Source organism: Camelina sativa, chromosome 16, assembly GCF_000633955.1.
Source record: "Camelina sativa cultivar DH55 chromosome 16, Cs, whole genome shotgun sequence".
In the NCBI taxonomy this organism is placed as follows: Eukaryota; Viridiplantae; Streptophyta; class Magnoliopsida; order Brassicales; family Brassicaceae; genus Camelina; species Camelina sativa.
Window position 1 is genome coordinate 9,441,628 of NC_025700.1, and position 14,885 is coordinate 9,456,512.

Below are 14,885 nucleotides of genomic sequence, written 5' to 3' on the forward strand. Positions count from 1 at the left end.
CCTTTTGGCTCGCTTTTTAGCTTCCTCGGGCATGATTGTAACGCCCTCGAACCGTCCTATGGCCGGACGGACCACGGACAGCCCCGGTACGCTACTTTGAAAACTTCCACCAACGATCCAGCTGAGGTTCGAGAACAAATCAGGAAACTTAGCCAGTTCGTCGGTGGGTTTTTCACCTGACTGGTACGTCATTTAGGCTTTACGACCCTTGTGACATTCCAGGTGTTTAGCCGACTTGGACAAAGTCTATATCAGTTAATACTCGTACGAATATAAATCCGATTGCATTAAAATATAAAGAGTTTAGATTTGATGATAGGGCCTAGTGCCAAAAAGTCGGTTACATAATAAAACATACTTGAATTTTACAAACAGACACAAAAATCTACTCTGGGGTTCTATCATTCACCACGCCCTCTAGTTCCCTCTAAGGTTTTCCTGCAAGACAAAATATTATCATGAGTAATATAAGATTACTCAGTGAGTTACAGGGCTCCGACATAACAGCAATAAATTCCCAACCCCAAACCCAAAATAACAATCAAGCAAGCAAGTAAACAAATAAGCAAGCTTAAGATATCACATGCAAGACTAAGCTATTAACGTGCAAAGCTAAACTATCAACATGCAAGACGAATCTATCAACATGCAAGCAAGCAAACAATCAACAATCAATCAGAGATAGCAATGCGGAAGATAATGAGCTAAAAAGCAACAAATCTAGCAAGCAATCAATCAACTACAAAGCAATTAAACTTGAATAAAAGAAATATTTTAAAAAAATTTAATTCTTAATTCTTGGGGCGCCGGTATGCTTCCTTTTCCTTTCAACACCCTCATGAACACCCGCGCTGCAACCACAAAGGCATGCAACCGGAACATCACTCAGAGCCACACCGTCGTGTAGACAGCTTCGGCCAGGGTAGCGAGCCCAGTAACCTCCGAGCTCTTCGTACCAACCCTACAACTCAACGACATGGGTTACATGATCGCGGCTGCATGCTAGTACGAAAATTCTAAGGAGAAGCCATACCAAATCTTACTATGCTAGCCGGACTTTGTCGCGGACTAAACGCATTAAGACTCCTACCAGTTGATACTTGAGTTTTTATGGTTTTTAAGCACATAATTTTACAAGTATCAATTCTTATTTACAACCGCTACTACTAGAACATTTCGATCTAGTAGCCGGTGTAACTTCTTAACCGAGTTACTATTTTCATTACTAGATCGTTTCGATCTAGCAACGAGAGTAACCTCACACCACATGCATTAAACAAGAAGAATCATAAAGATAAATCAAGTAAATAATGCAACTAAAACTCTAAGCAAACCGTTTACTAGATGGAGGTCGTTGGGATCCATCTAGTTCGGTAAAATGCGCCTGAACTCACAGAAAACCGGCGAACTCTTGGTGGAGTGGACGGATCTCTCGGCGATGTTCCTCTCTCGGTAGCACTTCGGATCTGCTCTCTTCTTGCGATCGAGTTCCTTCTCGATGCAAGACTTTGGACGGCGGTCGATAGTCTTGTCTTGCTCTTCTTCCTCTTCTCTTCTTCTTCTCCTTTCTTTCTTCCTCTCCTTCTCTCTTTTCTCTCTTTTCTCTTCTTCCTCACTTTGCTTTCATGGTGTGCAAAAATGAGAAGGAAGGGCTCCTTATATAGAGAGTTTGGGCGGTGGAGTGGACTAATGCATGTCCCCCACTTATCCACACTCGATTCCTCCTTTTTTGCAAACTTAGCGACCAAGTAAGAAATCTCCAAGGAATATTCTTGTCTCGCATAATCTTTGGTGCATGTCTCCTTATTGGGCAATTCGTAGGCGAAGGAATGATGATGTTCCTACTCCTTTATTTACATGCAAGACTATTGGCCAACTCCAAAGGTGAACAATGATTTTGTCTCAATTTCTTTCCAACTACGGAATGATTACTTTGCATGCAGTCTCATTGGTCACTTCTTGTGAAGACACAATGATTATGTCTCTTCACTTTGCATGAATTCCTATTGGTCAATTCAGGATTCTTGTCTGGTCGCGTCGTTACGCTGTGGTGCAGTCGACGTTCCTCGTCAAGGCACAGTCTATACTGCGGCGGGTCACGGACGTCTCTATAGTACGTCTCGGTCGCTCAGTTTGTGGTACGTCTGCAGTACATGGTACGTGGTACATGGTACATAGTACGTGGTACGGTACATGGTACATCGTACGTGGTACGGTACGTGGTACGGCACATGGGACATGGTACCATCGGCCATCTCTCGGTCCATCCAGAATTTCTCGGACATTTTTTCAGCAATTCTTCTTCCTTCTTTCCTTGCCTTCATTTCATGTCCTTTCCAGGTCCTTTGGCCAGAGGTTTTTATTTTAAATTTTACCCCTTGGTGAGGGTCATTACATTTTCCCACCCCCCTATTTAGAATTCGTCCCGAATTCCATAAGGTTCGGATGGCCCTGCTTCATCTTCTTCCATAAAGAGTTGACGATACTTGGTTCGAATCCTATCTTCGTCCTCCCATGTGGTGACCTTGCAGTTCTGCTTTCCCCAAAATACTTGAATTTGAGGAATGTTCCTGTTCTTGAGCTTCCGCGTCCTTCGCTCTCCAATCCCAAAGGGTCCTTCTTGGTAGGTGAGGTTTGTCTCCAACTCTTCGATAGGCTCGGGTACAATCATGTTAGGATCTGGAACATGCTTCCGTAGTTGTGAAACGTGGAAGACTTTATGCAGTCGCATAACTTCTGGCATAGATAGCCGGTAGGCTACTTCGCCAACTCTCTTTTCAATCCGGTATGGTCCTATGAACCTTACCGCGAGCTTTCCAACTTTTTCGAACCGATCCTTCCCTTTTTGAGGTGCAACCTTCAAATACACCATATCTCCAATTTCAAACTCCACTTCCCGCCTGTTCCGATCTGCGTACTTCTTCTAGCGGTCTTGCGCTTTCTTTATATTTTCTCGAATAAACTTGATCTTCTCTGTTGTCTCATCGATCAACTCGTGGTTGAAACTAGTTCTTTCTCCAACTTCTGTCCAACAGAAAGGCGTTCGACAGGGTCTTCCGTACATGGCTTCGAACGGTGACATGCCGATGCTTGAGTGATAACTGTTGTTGTACGCCAATTCAACCAACGGTAGATTCCTTTCCCAATCCGTAGACCATTCCAATGCACATAGTCGAATCATATCTTCTATGGTTCGGATAGTCCTCTCTGTCTGCCCATCAGTCTCCGGGTGGAATGAGGTGCTCATATGAACATCTGTTCCAAGCGCTCTATGCAGGTCCTGCCAAAATATCGAGGCAAATTTGGGATCCCGATCGGAGACGATGTTGGTTGGTACTCCATGCAATCTTAAAATCTCATCTATGTACTTCTCTACCAAGATAGGCGCTTGATCTGTACTCTTTACTGAAACTAAGTGGGCGACCTTTCTTAAACGATCGACCACTACCCATACTGCGTCATTGATTCTTCCTGGCCTTGTTGGTAGTCCGGTAATGAAATCCATCGAGATAGACTCCCACTTCCATGTTTGTATGGGCAAGTTACGAAGTAATCCTGTTGGCACTTGGTGTTCCACCTTGATTCTCTGACACGCATCACATTGGCTTACCCAGTTTGCTACTGCTCGCTTCAATTCGGGCCAATGATAATACCTGCGCACATCTTTGTACATCTTGGTGCTTCCTAGGTGAATACTCAAAGCTGAGCTGTGGGCTGCTCTGAGGATCTCCTGTCGCAGTCCAATCCGGTCAGGTACGGTGATTCTTCCGTTAAGAAGTAAAGTGCCACCATCTGCCAAATGATAACCACTAGCGCTCGACCCGTCTAATCCTCTTAGTTCTTTGACAATCTTCTTCAGGTTCTCGTCCTTGGCTGTTCTTCGCGGATTCGTTGAACTAGACTTGCTTGAGTAACGGCTTGTATACCTAATGGCTCACTAGATTCTCCTTCTAAGGCGAATAGCCTTACCTTCTCCAATTCGTCGACTAGGGACTCTATGTCTCTTTCGACATCCACTTCTACCATCCGGCCGCTTAGTGCATCTGCCACCACATTTGCTTTGCCTGGATGGTACTGGATCTTCAAGTCGTAGTCGGCAACGAACTCCATCCATCTTCGCTGGCGCTAATTAAGACCTGGCTGCGTGAACAAGTACTTAAGACTTTGATGGTTCGTAAATACCTGAACCAATTCTCCGTATAGATACGATCTCCATATCTTTAGCGTGAACACCATGGCTGCCATTTCTAGGTCATGCGTGGGGTAATTCTCTTCGTGCTTCCTTAATTGCCTTGAGGCATAGGCAATTACCTTGTCTCCTTGCATTAAAACGCATCCAACTCCGACTCTTGATGCATCAGTGTATACGGCATAAGGCTGATTTGGCTCTGGCAATGTCAAGATTGGTGCCGTAGTCAGCGCTTCCTTCAACTTCCCAAAAGCTTCTTCCACTTCTTCACTCCAAATGAATGGTACTCCTTTCCCGGTGAGTCGTGTCAAGGGCTTAGAAATAGATGAAAACCCCTTTACGAATTTCCGGTAATAGCCGGTGAGGCCTAAGAAACTTCGGACCTCTATCATAGACGTTGGCCTTGGCCAATCCTGGATCGCGGCAATCTTATCTGGGTCAGCGGACACTCCTTGCTCCGAGACTCGGTGTCCTAAGAACTTGCTGAACTTGGCGAACAACTTCTTTTCCCTTAGTCGTTCTAGCACCTTCCTCAAATGCTCTTCATGTTCTTCAGCACTCCGTGAGTATATAAGGATATCATCGTTGAATATTATCACGAATTGATCCAAATAGTCATGAAAGACTTCATTCATGAGTCGCATGAATGTTGTTGGCGCGTTGGTAAGTCCAAACGGCATCACTACGAACTCGAACTGACCATACCTTGTTTTTCATCACATCTGGTTCTGAGATTGAAATTTGATGGTAGCCAGAGGCTAAATCAATCTTCAAAAACCAGCTTGCTCCTCTGAGTTGATCTAACAGCTCTTCAATCTGTGGCAACGGATACTTGTCCTTGATGGTTATGTTATTGATACCTTGGTAATCAGTACACAAACGCATGCTTCCATCTTTCTTCTTGACAAATAGCACTGGGCCTCCCCATGGCGATGAACTTGGTCGAATGAATCCTTTTTCTAGCAAGTCCTCTATCTATGTTTTGAGTTCAGCTAACTCGGCTGGTGCCATGCGATATGGTGCCTTAGCAATCGGGGTAGCTCCTGGCTCGAGGTTTATGGTAAAAGGATGGCTTCTTGGTGGAGGCAATCCTTCTAACGGCCTGAATACATCCTCGTAGTCATTGACTATTGTGATGTCCTTAACCTCCAGGTCTTTCTTATCATCTCCTCCGATGGCGGTAAGAGTGACTAGGTAAACATTCCCTTCTTCAAAAGAATTTCCAATTCTTATCGATGTCGCGAAATAAGCCTTTCGACTTGGGCAAATTCCGTAGAAAACTAGAGGTGTCTTTCCTCCATTCTCCAATATGACTCTGCTCCGGCTGCAGTCAATATGGGCTTGGTGTTCCGATAACCAATCCATACCGATTATAGTGTCAAATCTCTCCATCGGCATCACAAGTAGATCTGCCGGAAGATTCTCCTCTTGCAAGACTATCGACACCTCCTTTGAGCATTCTTCGGTCTTGAGGGGCGGTTGATTACCAGCGGTGAAAACGTTGATATTTACCTCCTCCTCTTCACACAATTCTCCGAACTTATCGGCCACTTCGGGAGTCACAAAACTATTGGACGCTCCCGAATCGAAAAATACATGAGTGGGGTTACCACCAACTAGTAATGTTCCTAAATGCATAATAGAAATAAACATGCAATGCAAAAACTAAACACGCAATCACACAATCAATCACAACAGAGTTAGAAGCCATTCAAACCTGTTATCGGGCCTTTCGCAGGCTTAGGAGGTTTGGGTGGCTCTAATCCTAAGGCATAAACATTAGCTGGGGTCGCTTGCTTTTTTGTTGGGGGTTCCTTCACTTGATGCACTGTCTGAGCACGGTTCACAGTTTGGGCGTTCAGTTTGGTCGGCTTCGATGGACATGAGGTCGCATAGTGTCCCGTTTCTCCACAGTAGAAACACACGATTGATGCCAAATTGGAACCTTTGACTTCAGATAGTGTTGGACAAGCTCGGGCAAAATGTCCAAGTTGACCACACGTATAACATCCTCTTGGATCAAAGTTGGTCGTCATACGTCCTCCTTGGTTAACAGTCATGTTGACCTTACCACGATTCGCGTTCAAGTTTCGTCCAGCTACTTGGTTAACCTTGCGAAAATTTGCAGCTCTCGCTTGCTGCACTGGCTCTTTCTTNTCTATGTTTTGAGTTCAGCTAACTCGGCTGGTGCCATGCGATATGGTGCCTTAGCAATCGGGGTAGCTCCTGGCTCGAGGTTTATGGTAAAAGGATGGCTTCTTGGTGGAGGCAATCCTTCTAACGGCCTGAATACATCCTCGTAGTCATTGACTATTGTGATGTCCTTAACCTCCAGGTCTTTCTTATCATCTCCTCCGATGGCGGTAAGAGTGACTAGGTAAACATTCCCTTCTTCAAAAGAATTTCCAATTCTTATCGATGTCGCGAAATAAGCCTTTCGACTTGGGCAAATTCCGTAGAAAACTAGAGGTGTCTTTCCTCCATTCTCCAATATGACTCTGCTCCGGCTGCAGTCAATATGGGCTTGGTGTTCCGATAACCAATCCATACCGATTATAGTGTCAAATCTCTCCATCGGCATCACAAGTAGATCTGCCGGAAGATTCTCCTCTTGCAAGACTATCGACACCTCCTTTGAGCATTCTTCGGTCTTGAGGGGCGGTTGATTACCAGCGGTGAAAACGTTGATATTTACCTCCTCCTCTTCACACAATTCTCCGAACTTATCGGCCACTTCGGGAGTCACAAAACTATTGGACGCTCCCGAATCGAAAAATACATGAGTGGGGTTACCACCAACTAGTAATGTTCCTAAATGCATAATAGAAATAAACATGCAATGCAAAAACTAAACACGCAATCACACAATCAATCACAACAGAGTTAGAAGCCATTCAAACCTGTTATCGGGCCTTTCGCAGGCTTAGGAGGTTTGGGTGGCTCTAATCCTAAGGCATAAACATTAGCTGGGGTCGCTTGCTTTTTTGTTGGGGGTTCCTTCACTTGATGCACTGTCTGAGCACGGTTCACAGTTTGGGCGTTCAGTTTGGTCGGCTTCGATGGACATGAGGTCGCATAGTGTCCCGTTTCTCCACAGTAGAAACACACGATTGATGCCAAATTGGAACCTTTGACTTCAGATAGTGTTGGACAAGCTCGGGCAAAATGTCCAAGTTGACCACACGTATAACATCCTCTTGGATCAAAGTTGGTCGTCATACGTCCTCCTTGGTTAACAGTCATGTTGACCTTACCACGATTCGCGTTCAAGTTTCGTCCAGCTACTTGGTTAACCTTGCGAAAATTTGCAGCTCTCGCTTGCTGCACTGGCTCTTTCTTTTTCTCTCGGGCCATGACTTCTTTTTCCAATTATATACCTTCTTCGACATTCACTGCTCTCTCCTCCACTTCAGCGACACTTCTATATGTCACAGCGTGCGATCTCCCATTTATCTCTGGCCATAGTCCGTAAAGAAATCTACGCGCCATAGCTTCTTCTTCATCATTTCCTTTGTACAGATACCTCCAGAGTCAGGCAAAGATTTGTCCGTAGGCTGGACACTCATCTCTCCTTGCTCTAGGCGTAAGAATTGATTCTCCAATCGATCGCGAGACTCTGGTGGAAAGTACTTCTGCTTGAACTCTTTCTTGAAAATCTCCCAGGTTATTGGCAAGTAGTGATAGCGAGGAATTACGCTATCCCACTATGCGCGTGCATCTTCCTCCAGAAAGTTGATTGCAATCGCTCTCCTATACTCATCCAGACATCTTGACGTCTCGAAATTCATTTCTAACTCCCTTAGCCACTTGTCTGCTAACACCGTATTCTGCTCTCCCTTGAACTTGCGGACTCCTAGGTTTATCATCATCAGGACTAGCCTCAGAAAGCTTGACGATGGAGTTTCGGCTGGCTGGTTTCCTTGGTTCTGCTGCTGCTGGATCATATGGTTAAGGAGATCTTGTATCATCCTTAGCGTCTGCTAGGTTTCGGGCACTCTCTACTCATTCGGGTTTCCTCCATGGCCTTGGTCTTCTCTTGGCATATTCTGATTTGGGTCAGTAGCGAATTGTGCATCTGGCGAAAACTCTCGACTTGGCGGATACATGTTCCCAGGTGTGCTAAACCGGGTGGAACTTGATGGAGAGTACCTCGGCATCTCACTAGGAACATCCCATTCAGGCATGTGAAAGTTAGGATCGAACATGCCTGAAAACGACTCAACTCCTGGTTCATCTCCAAAATGCGGACCCCATTCCTCCAGACCAAACTGTTGACTTGAACCCCTCTCTGGATCCGGCGTGAAGTGCATCGATCTAGACCACTCAGATCCTTGACCAGACATCTGCATCCATCGACAACAACAAGGGTTACCTAATCCCATCCCCTCTAATCCTAAAGTGGTGAACAGACCGGATTCCTAAGGTGTCTATTTGCGACCATTTTGACTCGATAAAACGTTTGAAAATACGAGTCCTACTAGCATCATAACCATGCTCTGATACCACCGTTGTAACCCCCCGAACCGTCCTATGGCCGGACGGACCACGGACAGCCCCAGTACGCTACTTTAAAAACCAACGATCCGGCTGAGGTTCGAGAACAAATCAGGACACTTAGCCAGTCCGTCGGTGGGGTTTTCACCCGACTGGTACGTCATTTAGACTTTGCAACCCTTGTGACATTCCAGGTGTTGAGCCGACTTAGACAAAGTCTATATCAGTTAATACTCATACGAATATAAATCCGATTGCATTAAAATATAAAGAGTTTATTACAAAATAACTACCAAAAGATTATAAGGTTCGATGATAGGGCCTAGTCCCAAAAGGTCGGTTACATAATAAAACATACTTGAATTTTACAAACATACACAAAAATCTACTCCGGGGTTCTATCGTTCACCACGCCCTCTAGTTCCCTCTAAGGTTTTCCTGCAAGACAAAATATTATCATGAGTAATATAAGATTACTCAGTGAGTTACAGGGCTCCTGCATAACAGCAATAAATTCCCAACCCCAAACCCAAAATAACAATCAAGCAAGCAAGTAAACAAACAAGCAAGCCTAAGCTATCACATGCAAGACTAAGCTATTAACATGCAAAGCTAAACTATCAACATGCAAGACGAATCTACCAACATGCAAGCAAGCAAACAATCAACAATCAATCAGAGATAGCAATGCGGAAGATAATGAGCTAAAAAGCAACAAATTTAGCAAGCAATCAATCAACTACAAAACAATTAAACTTGAAAAAAAGAAATATTTTAAACAAATTTAATTCTTAATTCTTGGGGCGCCGGTATGCTTCCTTTTCCTTTCAACACCCTCATGAACACCCGCGCTGCAACCACAAAGGCATGCAACCGGAACATCACTCAGAGCCAGACCATCGTGTAGACAGCTTCGGCCAGGGTAGCGAGCCCAGTAACCTCCAAGCTCTTCGTACCAACCCTACAACTCAACGACATGGGTTACAAGATCGCGGCTGCATGCTAGTACGGAAATTCTAAGGAGAAGCCATACCAAATCTTACTACGCTAGCCGGACTTTGTCGCGGGCTAAACGCATTAAGACTCCAACCAGTTGATACTTGAGTTTTTATGGTTTTAAGCACATAATTTTACAAGTATCAATTCTTAGTTACCACCTCTACTACTAGAACATTTCGATCTAGCAGCCGGTGTAACTTCTTAACCGAGTTACTATTTTCATTACTAGATCGTTTCGATCTAGCAACGAGAGTAACCTCACACCACATGCATTAAACAAGAAGAATCATAAAGATAAATCAAGTAAATAATGCAACTAAAACTCTAAGCAAACCATTTACTAGATGGAGGTTGTTGGTATCCATCTAGTTCGGTAAAATGCGCCTGAACTCACAGAAAAACGGCGAAATCTTGGTGGAGTGGACGGATCTCTCGGCGATGTTCCTCTCTCGGCGGCACTTCGGATCTGCTCTCTTCTTGTGATTGAATTCCTTCTCGATGCAAGACTTTGGACTGCGGTCGATAGTCTTGTCTTGCTCTTCTTCCTCTTCTCTTCTTCTTCTCCTTTCTTTCTTCCTCTCCTTCTCTCTTTTCTCTCTTTTCTCTTCTTCCTCACTTTGCTTTCATGGTGTGCGAAAATGAGAAGGAAGGGCTCCTTATATAGAGAGTTTGGGCGGTGGAGTGGACCAATTCATGTCCCCCACTTATCCGCACTCGATTCCTCCTTTTTTGCAAACTTAGCGACCAAGTAAGAAATCTCCAAGGAATATTCTTGTCTCGCAGAATCTTTGGTGCATGTCTCCTCATTGGGCAATTCGTAGGCGAAGGAATGATGATGTTCCTACTTCTTTATTTACATGCGAGACTATTGGCCAACTCCAAAGGTGAACAATGATTTTGTCTCAATTTCTTTCCAACTACGGAATGATTACTTTGCATGCAATCTCATTGGTCACTTCTTGTGAAGACACAATGATTATGTCTCTTCACTTTTCATGAATTCCTATTCGTCAATTCAGGATTCTTGTCTAGTCGCGTCGCTACGCTGCGGTGCAGTCGACGTTCCTCGTCACGGCACAGTCTGTACTGCAGCGGGTCACGGACGTCTCTGCGGTATGTCTCGGTCCCTCAGTACGTGGTACGTCCGCGGTATATGGTACGTGGTATGGTACATGGTACCATTGGCCATCTCTCGGTCCGTCCAGAATTTCTCGGACATTTCTTCAGTAATTCTTCTTCCTTCCTTCCTTGCCTTCTTTTCATGTCCTTTCCAAGTCCTTTGGCGAGGGGTTTTTATTTTAAATTTTACCCCTTGGTGAGGGTCATTACTATGACGCTCCTTCTCGTCTTGGAATCCCCGTCTCTTCTCTGGTCTCCGATTACAAAGCAAGGGACGTCTGGACTCTGCTCCCAGCGAGATCAGAGGAGTTTCTTCAAGTCCTCAGTTTCATCACAACTATCCCCCTCCTCACAAAGGGACTCCCCCTCCTGGATCATTAACAACAAGGAATTCAAGTTCTACCATTCCAAGGAAATGTGGAACTCTCTACGGTTGGTAAAACCGTCTGTTCCTTGGTTCTCTCTGGTCTGGCATAAGGCGGCAGTGCCCAAACATGCAATCGCAGTCTGGTTGTTTATGATAAACAAGAACCCTACTTTAGACCGGATGATTCAATAGGGGTTGGATGTAGAACCCCTTTGCCTGCTTTGTGGACTGCATAATGAGTCCCGAAATCACATAACCCTTGTTTTTTTTTTTTTTGAATGTGCTTTCTCTTTAGAAAATTGTCAAATTGGGAATCGTTTTGCAAGTAGATCTAAACCGGTAAGTGGTTAACTATCAAACCGGTAAAGATATTACGGCCGAAGGAAAAAAGATAGATTGGCCCAAAAAAAGTTGGAAAGGTTGTCGAAACGGCAATAAACACGTCGTAAAAAATTGACCCAAAGGAATCTGGAAGAGGCCATTCGGATAACGTTATTGTCAGTGGCTCGTTTTCACACGCTTCAATAATTTCCTAATTTTAAAATCATTTTTTATCTTTCTACTTTCATACGCAAACCAACAAAAACTTCTCCTTTCTTCCTTCCTTTATCAATCAATCAAAATCACTTTCTTCTCCAACCCAAAAAAAAAAAAAAAAATCTCTGCCCGCTTCTTCGTTTCTCGTTGGTGTTGTCATCGCCACCAACAAAAAAAAAAAAAAGAATCTTTAAAAAAAAATAATCTCAGGGAACAACGAGCGGGCAGATATTTGAATTTCATTTTCTTCTTCGTCTGTATAAAGATTAGATTATCATTTTTTGGGGGGGAGGGTTTTGAATTTTGATTGATGGGATTTTTGGTGGATACGCAAAAGGAAGGAGGTGGGCATTCATGGGGTTACGTTAGGAGTTTGGTGAGAAGGAAACAAGTCGACTCTGCTAATGGTCAACAATCTCATAATGGTCCTCATCAACTCGCAAAAGCCCTCACTGTTCCTCACCTCGTTGCTATTGGTAACCCCTCATTTTCTCATTTCTAGGGTTTTTGTTTATAAGTTTTGATTTTTTTTGTCTGCTCAATTGATAAAGTTTGGTTTTTTATTTATGAAATCCGTATAATTTATATAGGTGTTGGAGCAACAATAGGAGCTGGAGTTTATATACTTGTAGGAACAGTAGCGAGAGAGTATTCAGGACCATCTCTAGCTTTGTCTTTTCTTATTGCTGGGATTGCTGCTGGTCTTTCTGCGTTTTGTTATGCTGAACTCTCTAGTCGTTGTCCTTCAGCTGGGAGTGCCTATCACTATTCCTACATTTGTGTTGGTGAAGGGTAATTAATGCTTACTACCCTACTTAATTCTATCAAGGCTTTTTTTTTGTTTTTTGTCTTATATATGTTATTCTTATCTTGTCCTTTATCAAGTGCTGCGTGGATAATCGGTTGGGCGTTAATTCTGGAATACACGATTGGTGGGGCAGCTATTGCCCGCGGCATATCTCCAAATCTGGTCAGGAACTTATTGTCGTGTACTCCTTTCAGTCCCATTTTACAATATGTGTAATGTACTTGAATTCCTTTGTTTAGTGTGTGACATTGCTGATAGTGATAGTTTGCACTGGTAGTTCGGTTTGTGGTGTATTCTTTAAATTGTCTGTTTTCTTGTCATGAAGCCTTTTCTTGATGAGCTATTTATTAAAATCCTCTTTTTTTTGTGTGTGTGTGTGTGGATATCTGTCTGGTTGGATGTATTCTATTAGTTAAGGGACATTAGTCACATTACATAACGTGAATATCGTGTGGGGACTATGAATGTTTCCTCTCTCATGGATTCTTCCTATATAGATGGAGTTATGGAATAAAAACAAAAACATAAGGAAGATTTTATCTCTTTTTCACATTCATGTTCTCTTAGCATCAATAATTGTGTGTCGCTAAAGGTTTATGGGTATTAAACATATTTGCAGGCACTAATTTTTGGTGGTGAAGATGGTTTGCCTGCAATTTTAGCACGTCACCAGATACCAGGCCTTGATGTTGTTGTTGATCCCTGCGCTGCTGTACTTGTGTTCGTTGTTACTGGCCTTTTGTGCATGGGAATAAAAGAGGTACAAGCTTTATATGATTTTGATCCCGACATCAGGATAAATTTCAACTTCGTTGGAAATTGTATTCTCATATGTGCATATATCTTCTATGCAGAGCACATTTGCTCAGGGAATTGTAACTGCAATCAATGTGTGCGTCTTGTTATTTGTCATAGTAGCTGGCAGTTATCTGGGCTTCAAGACAGGTTGGGCTGGTTATGAACTTCCGACAGGGTAAGATGAGCATTCATAATGACTTGAGTCATCAGAGTTTAAGATACGTTGAAAATTAACCATTTTTCTTTTTAGGTTCTTTCCATTCGGAGTGGATGGAATGTTTGCTGGTTCTGCTACAGTCTTTTTTGCATTTATTGGGTTTGATTCGGTTGCAAGTACTGCAGAGGAGGTAAATTTTGGAGCCATGCTTTTCTTGCAAGTTTATGTTTTTTAGAGGCTTGCTATAACTTTGCTTTTAAGCACCCTTTCAAGCACTTACAAGGTACTGAAAATGCTATATGCAGGTGAAAAATCCCCAACGGGATTTACCGATTGGTATTGGTCTTGCTCTCTTGCTCTGCTGTTCTCTCTACATGATGGTCTCCATTGTAATTGTTGGTTTAATTCCTTACTATGCCATGGATCCTGACACTCCGATATCCTCTGCATTCGCTAGTCATGACATGCAATGGGCTGTGTAAGCATATGATCATTTAAGATCCAGTCTGTTTCATCCTCTTAGACTTGTTTATGAGATTGATCGTTTCTATCTGGGAATTTGATGTAGATACTTAATAACTTTAGGAGCCGTCATGGCTCTCTGCTCAGGTTTAATGGGTGCCCTTCTCCCTCAGGTAAATTTTCTCAACACACATCAACGACAGTCAATGTTAGATCTCAGAAAAATCTGGGTGTTTTCATTGGTGTGTGCTTGTTACGTAATATGACTATTTCATTTTCCAGCCACGAATTCTGATGGCAATGGCTAGGGATGGTCTGCTGCCTTCTGTTTTTTCAGACGTTAATAGACACACACAGGTTCCGGTTAAAGCAACCGTGGCAACTGGGTTGTGTGCTGCAACCTTATCGTTCTTTATGGATGTGTCGCAGCTTGCAGGAATGGTAAGACAGTTTGTTTTCCTTCTTAATACCTGGTTTACGGAACGTTTTTGCCATATGCCCTGTTATTAAGTATTTGAGGGCTTCTGATGGTGCAGGTGAGTGTTGGGACGCTTCTGGCATTTACAATGGTGGCGGTATCAGTGTTGATACTCAGATATGTTCCTCCAGATGAGCTACCTATTCCGTCATTTCTTCAAGAGAGGATTGATTCTGTTTCCTTCTTATGTGGTGAAACAAAGTCATCCGGTCATGCAGGCACTTCCAATAGCAGTCAACAACCTTTAATTAGCAAAAGTGATGCGTCCGTCGATTTCCCGGTTATCAAGAATCAAGAAGCTCTAGGGTGTTGTAAGTTACATCAAGAAACTCAGCTCTTTTTTTGGGGAACATACATGTTTTAGCACAACGTCACATTAGTCAATGATTTTGCAGGGGTCAGCGAAGAAAACAGAAGGATGGTCGCTGGATGGAGCATTATGTTCACCTGTATTGGGGCCTTCCTTTTAAGTTATGC

The 14,885-nt window shown here is 43.4% G+C and overlaps 3 protein-coding genes across 3 annotated transcripts; 1 reads left to right on the forward strand and 2 right to left on the reverse strand.

Annotated features, from left to right (window-relative positions):
- On the reverse strand, positions 2,414–2,872 carry LOC109129471. The gene has a single exon (XM_019237730.1). The coding sequence runs from the start codon at positions 2,870–2,872 to the stop codon at positions 2,414–2,416; it is 459 nt and encodes a 152-aa protein (XP_019093275.1).
- On the reverse strand, positions 6,348–7,543 carry LOC104753525. The gene is made up of 2 exons (XM_010475768.1): positions 7,090–7,543; positions 6,348–7,000 (listed from the first exon to the last, which is right to left on the reverse strand). The coding sequence occupies exons 1-2, from the start codon at positions 7,541–7,543 to the stop codon at positions 6,348–6,350; spliced, it is 1,107 nt and encodes a 368-aa protein (XP_010474070.1).
- LOC104753526 (cationic amino acid transporter 2, vacuolar-like) lies at positions 12,016–14,772 on the forward strand. The gene is made up of 11 exons (XM_019237731.1): positions 12,016–12,181; positions 12,296–12,497; positions 12,591–12,675; positions 12,753–12,794; positions 13,133–13,273; positions 13,368–13,486; positions 13,562–13,658; positions 13,774–13,946; positions 14,037–14,103; positions 14,213–14,371; positions 14,467–14,772. Exons 1-11 carry the CDS (start codon positions 12,016–12,018, stop codon positions 14,770–14,772), a joined length of 1,557 nt encoding a protein of 518 aa, XP_019093276.1.

Bases quoted from the DNA above. Each gene is read 5' to 3' on its own strand.
- LOC109129471 (XM_019237730.1), bottom strand. From the start codon at position 2,872: ATGGTGTATTTGAAGGTTGCACCTCAAAAAGGGAAGGATCGGTTCGAA.
- LOC104753525 (XM_010475768.1), bottom strand. From the start codon at position 7,543: ATGGCCCGAGAGAAAAAGAAAGAGCCAGTGCAGCAAGCGAGAGCTGCA. The intron at 7,001-7,089 runs GTTTGAATGGCT...TTATGCATTTAG, and splicing joins TGCGAAAGGCCCGATAACAG to GAACATTACTAGTTGGTGGT.
- LOC104753526 (XM_019237731.1), top strand. From the start codon at position 12,016: ATGGGATTTTTGGTGGATACGCAAAAGGAAGGAGGTGGGCATTCATGG. The intron at 12,498-12,590 runs GTAATTAATGCT...TCCTTTATCAAG, and splicing joins TACATTTGTGTTGGTGAAGG to TGCTGCGTGGATAATCGGTT. The intron at 13,487-13,561 runs GTAAGATGAGCA...TTTTCTTTTTAG, and splicing joins GGTTATGAACTTCCGACAGG to GTTCTTTCCATTCGGAGTGG.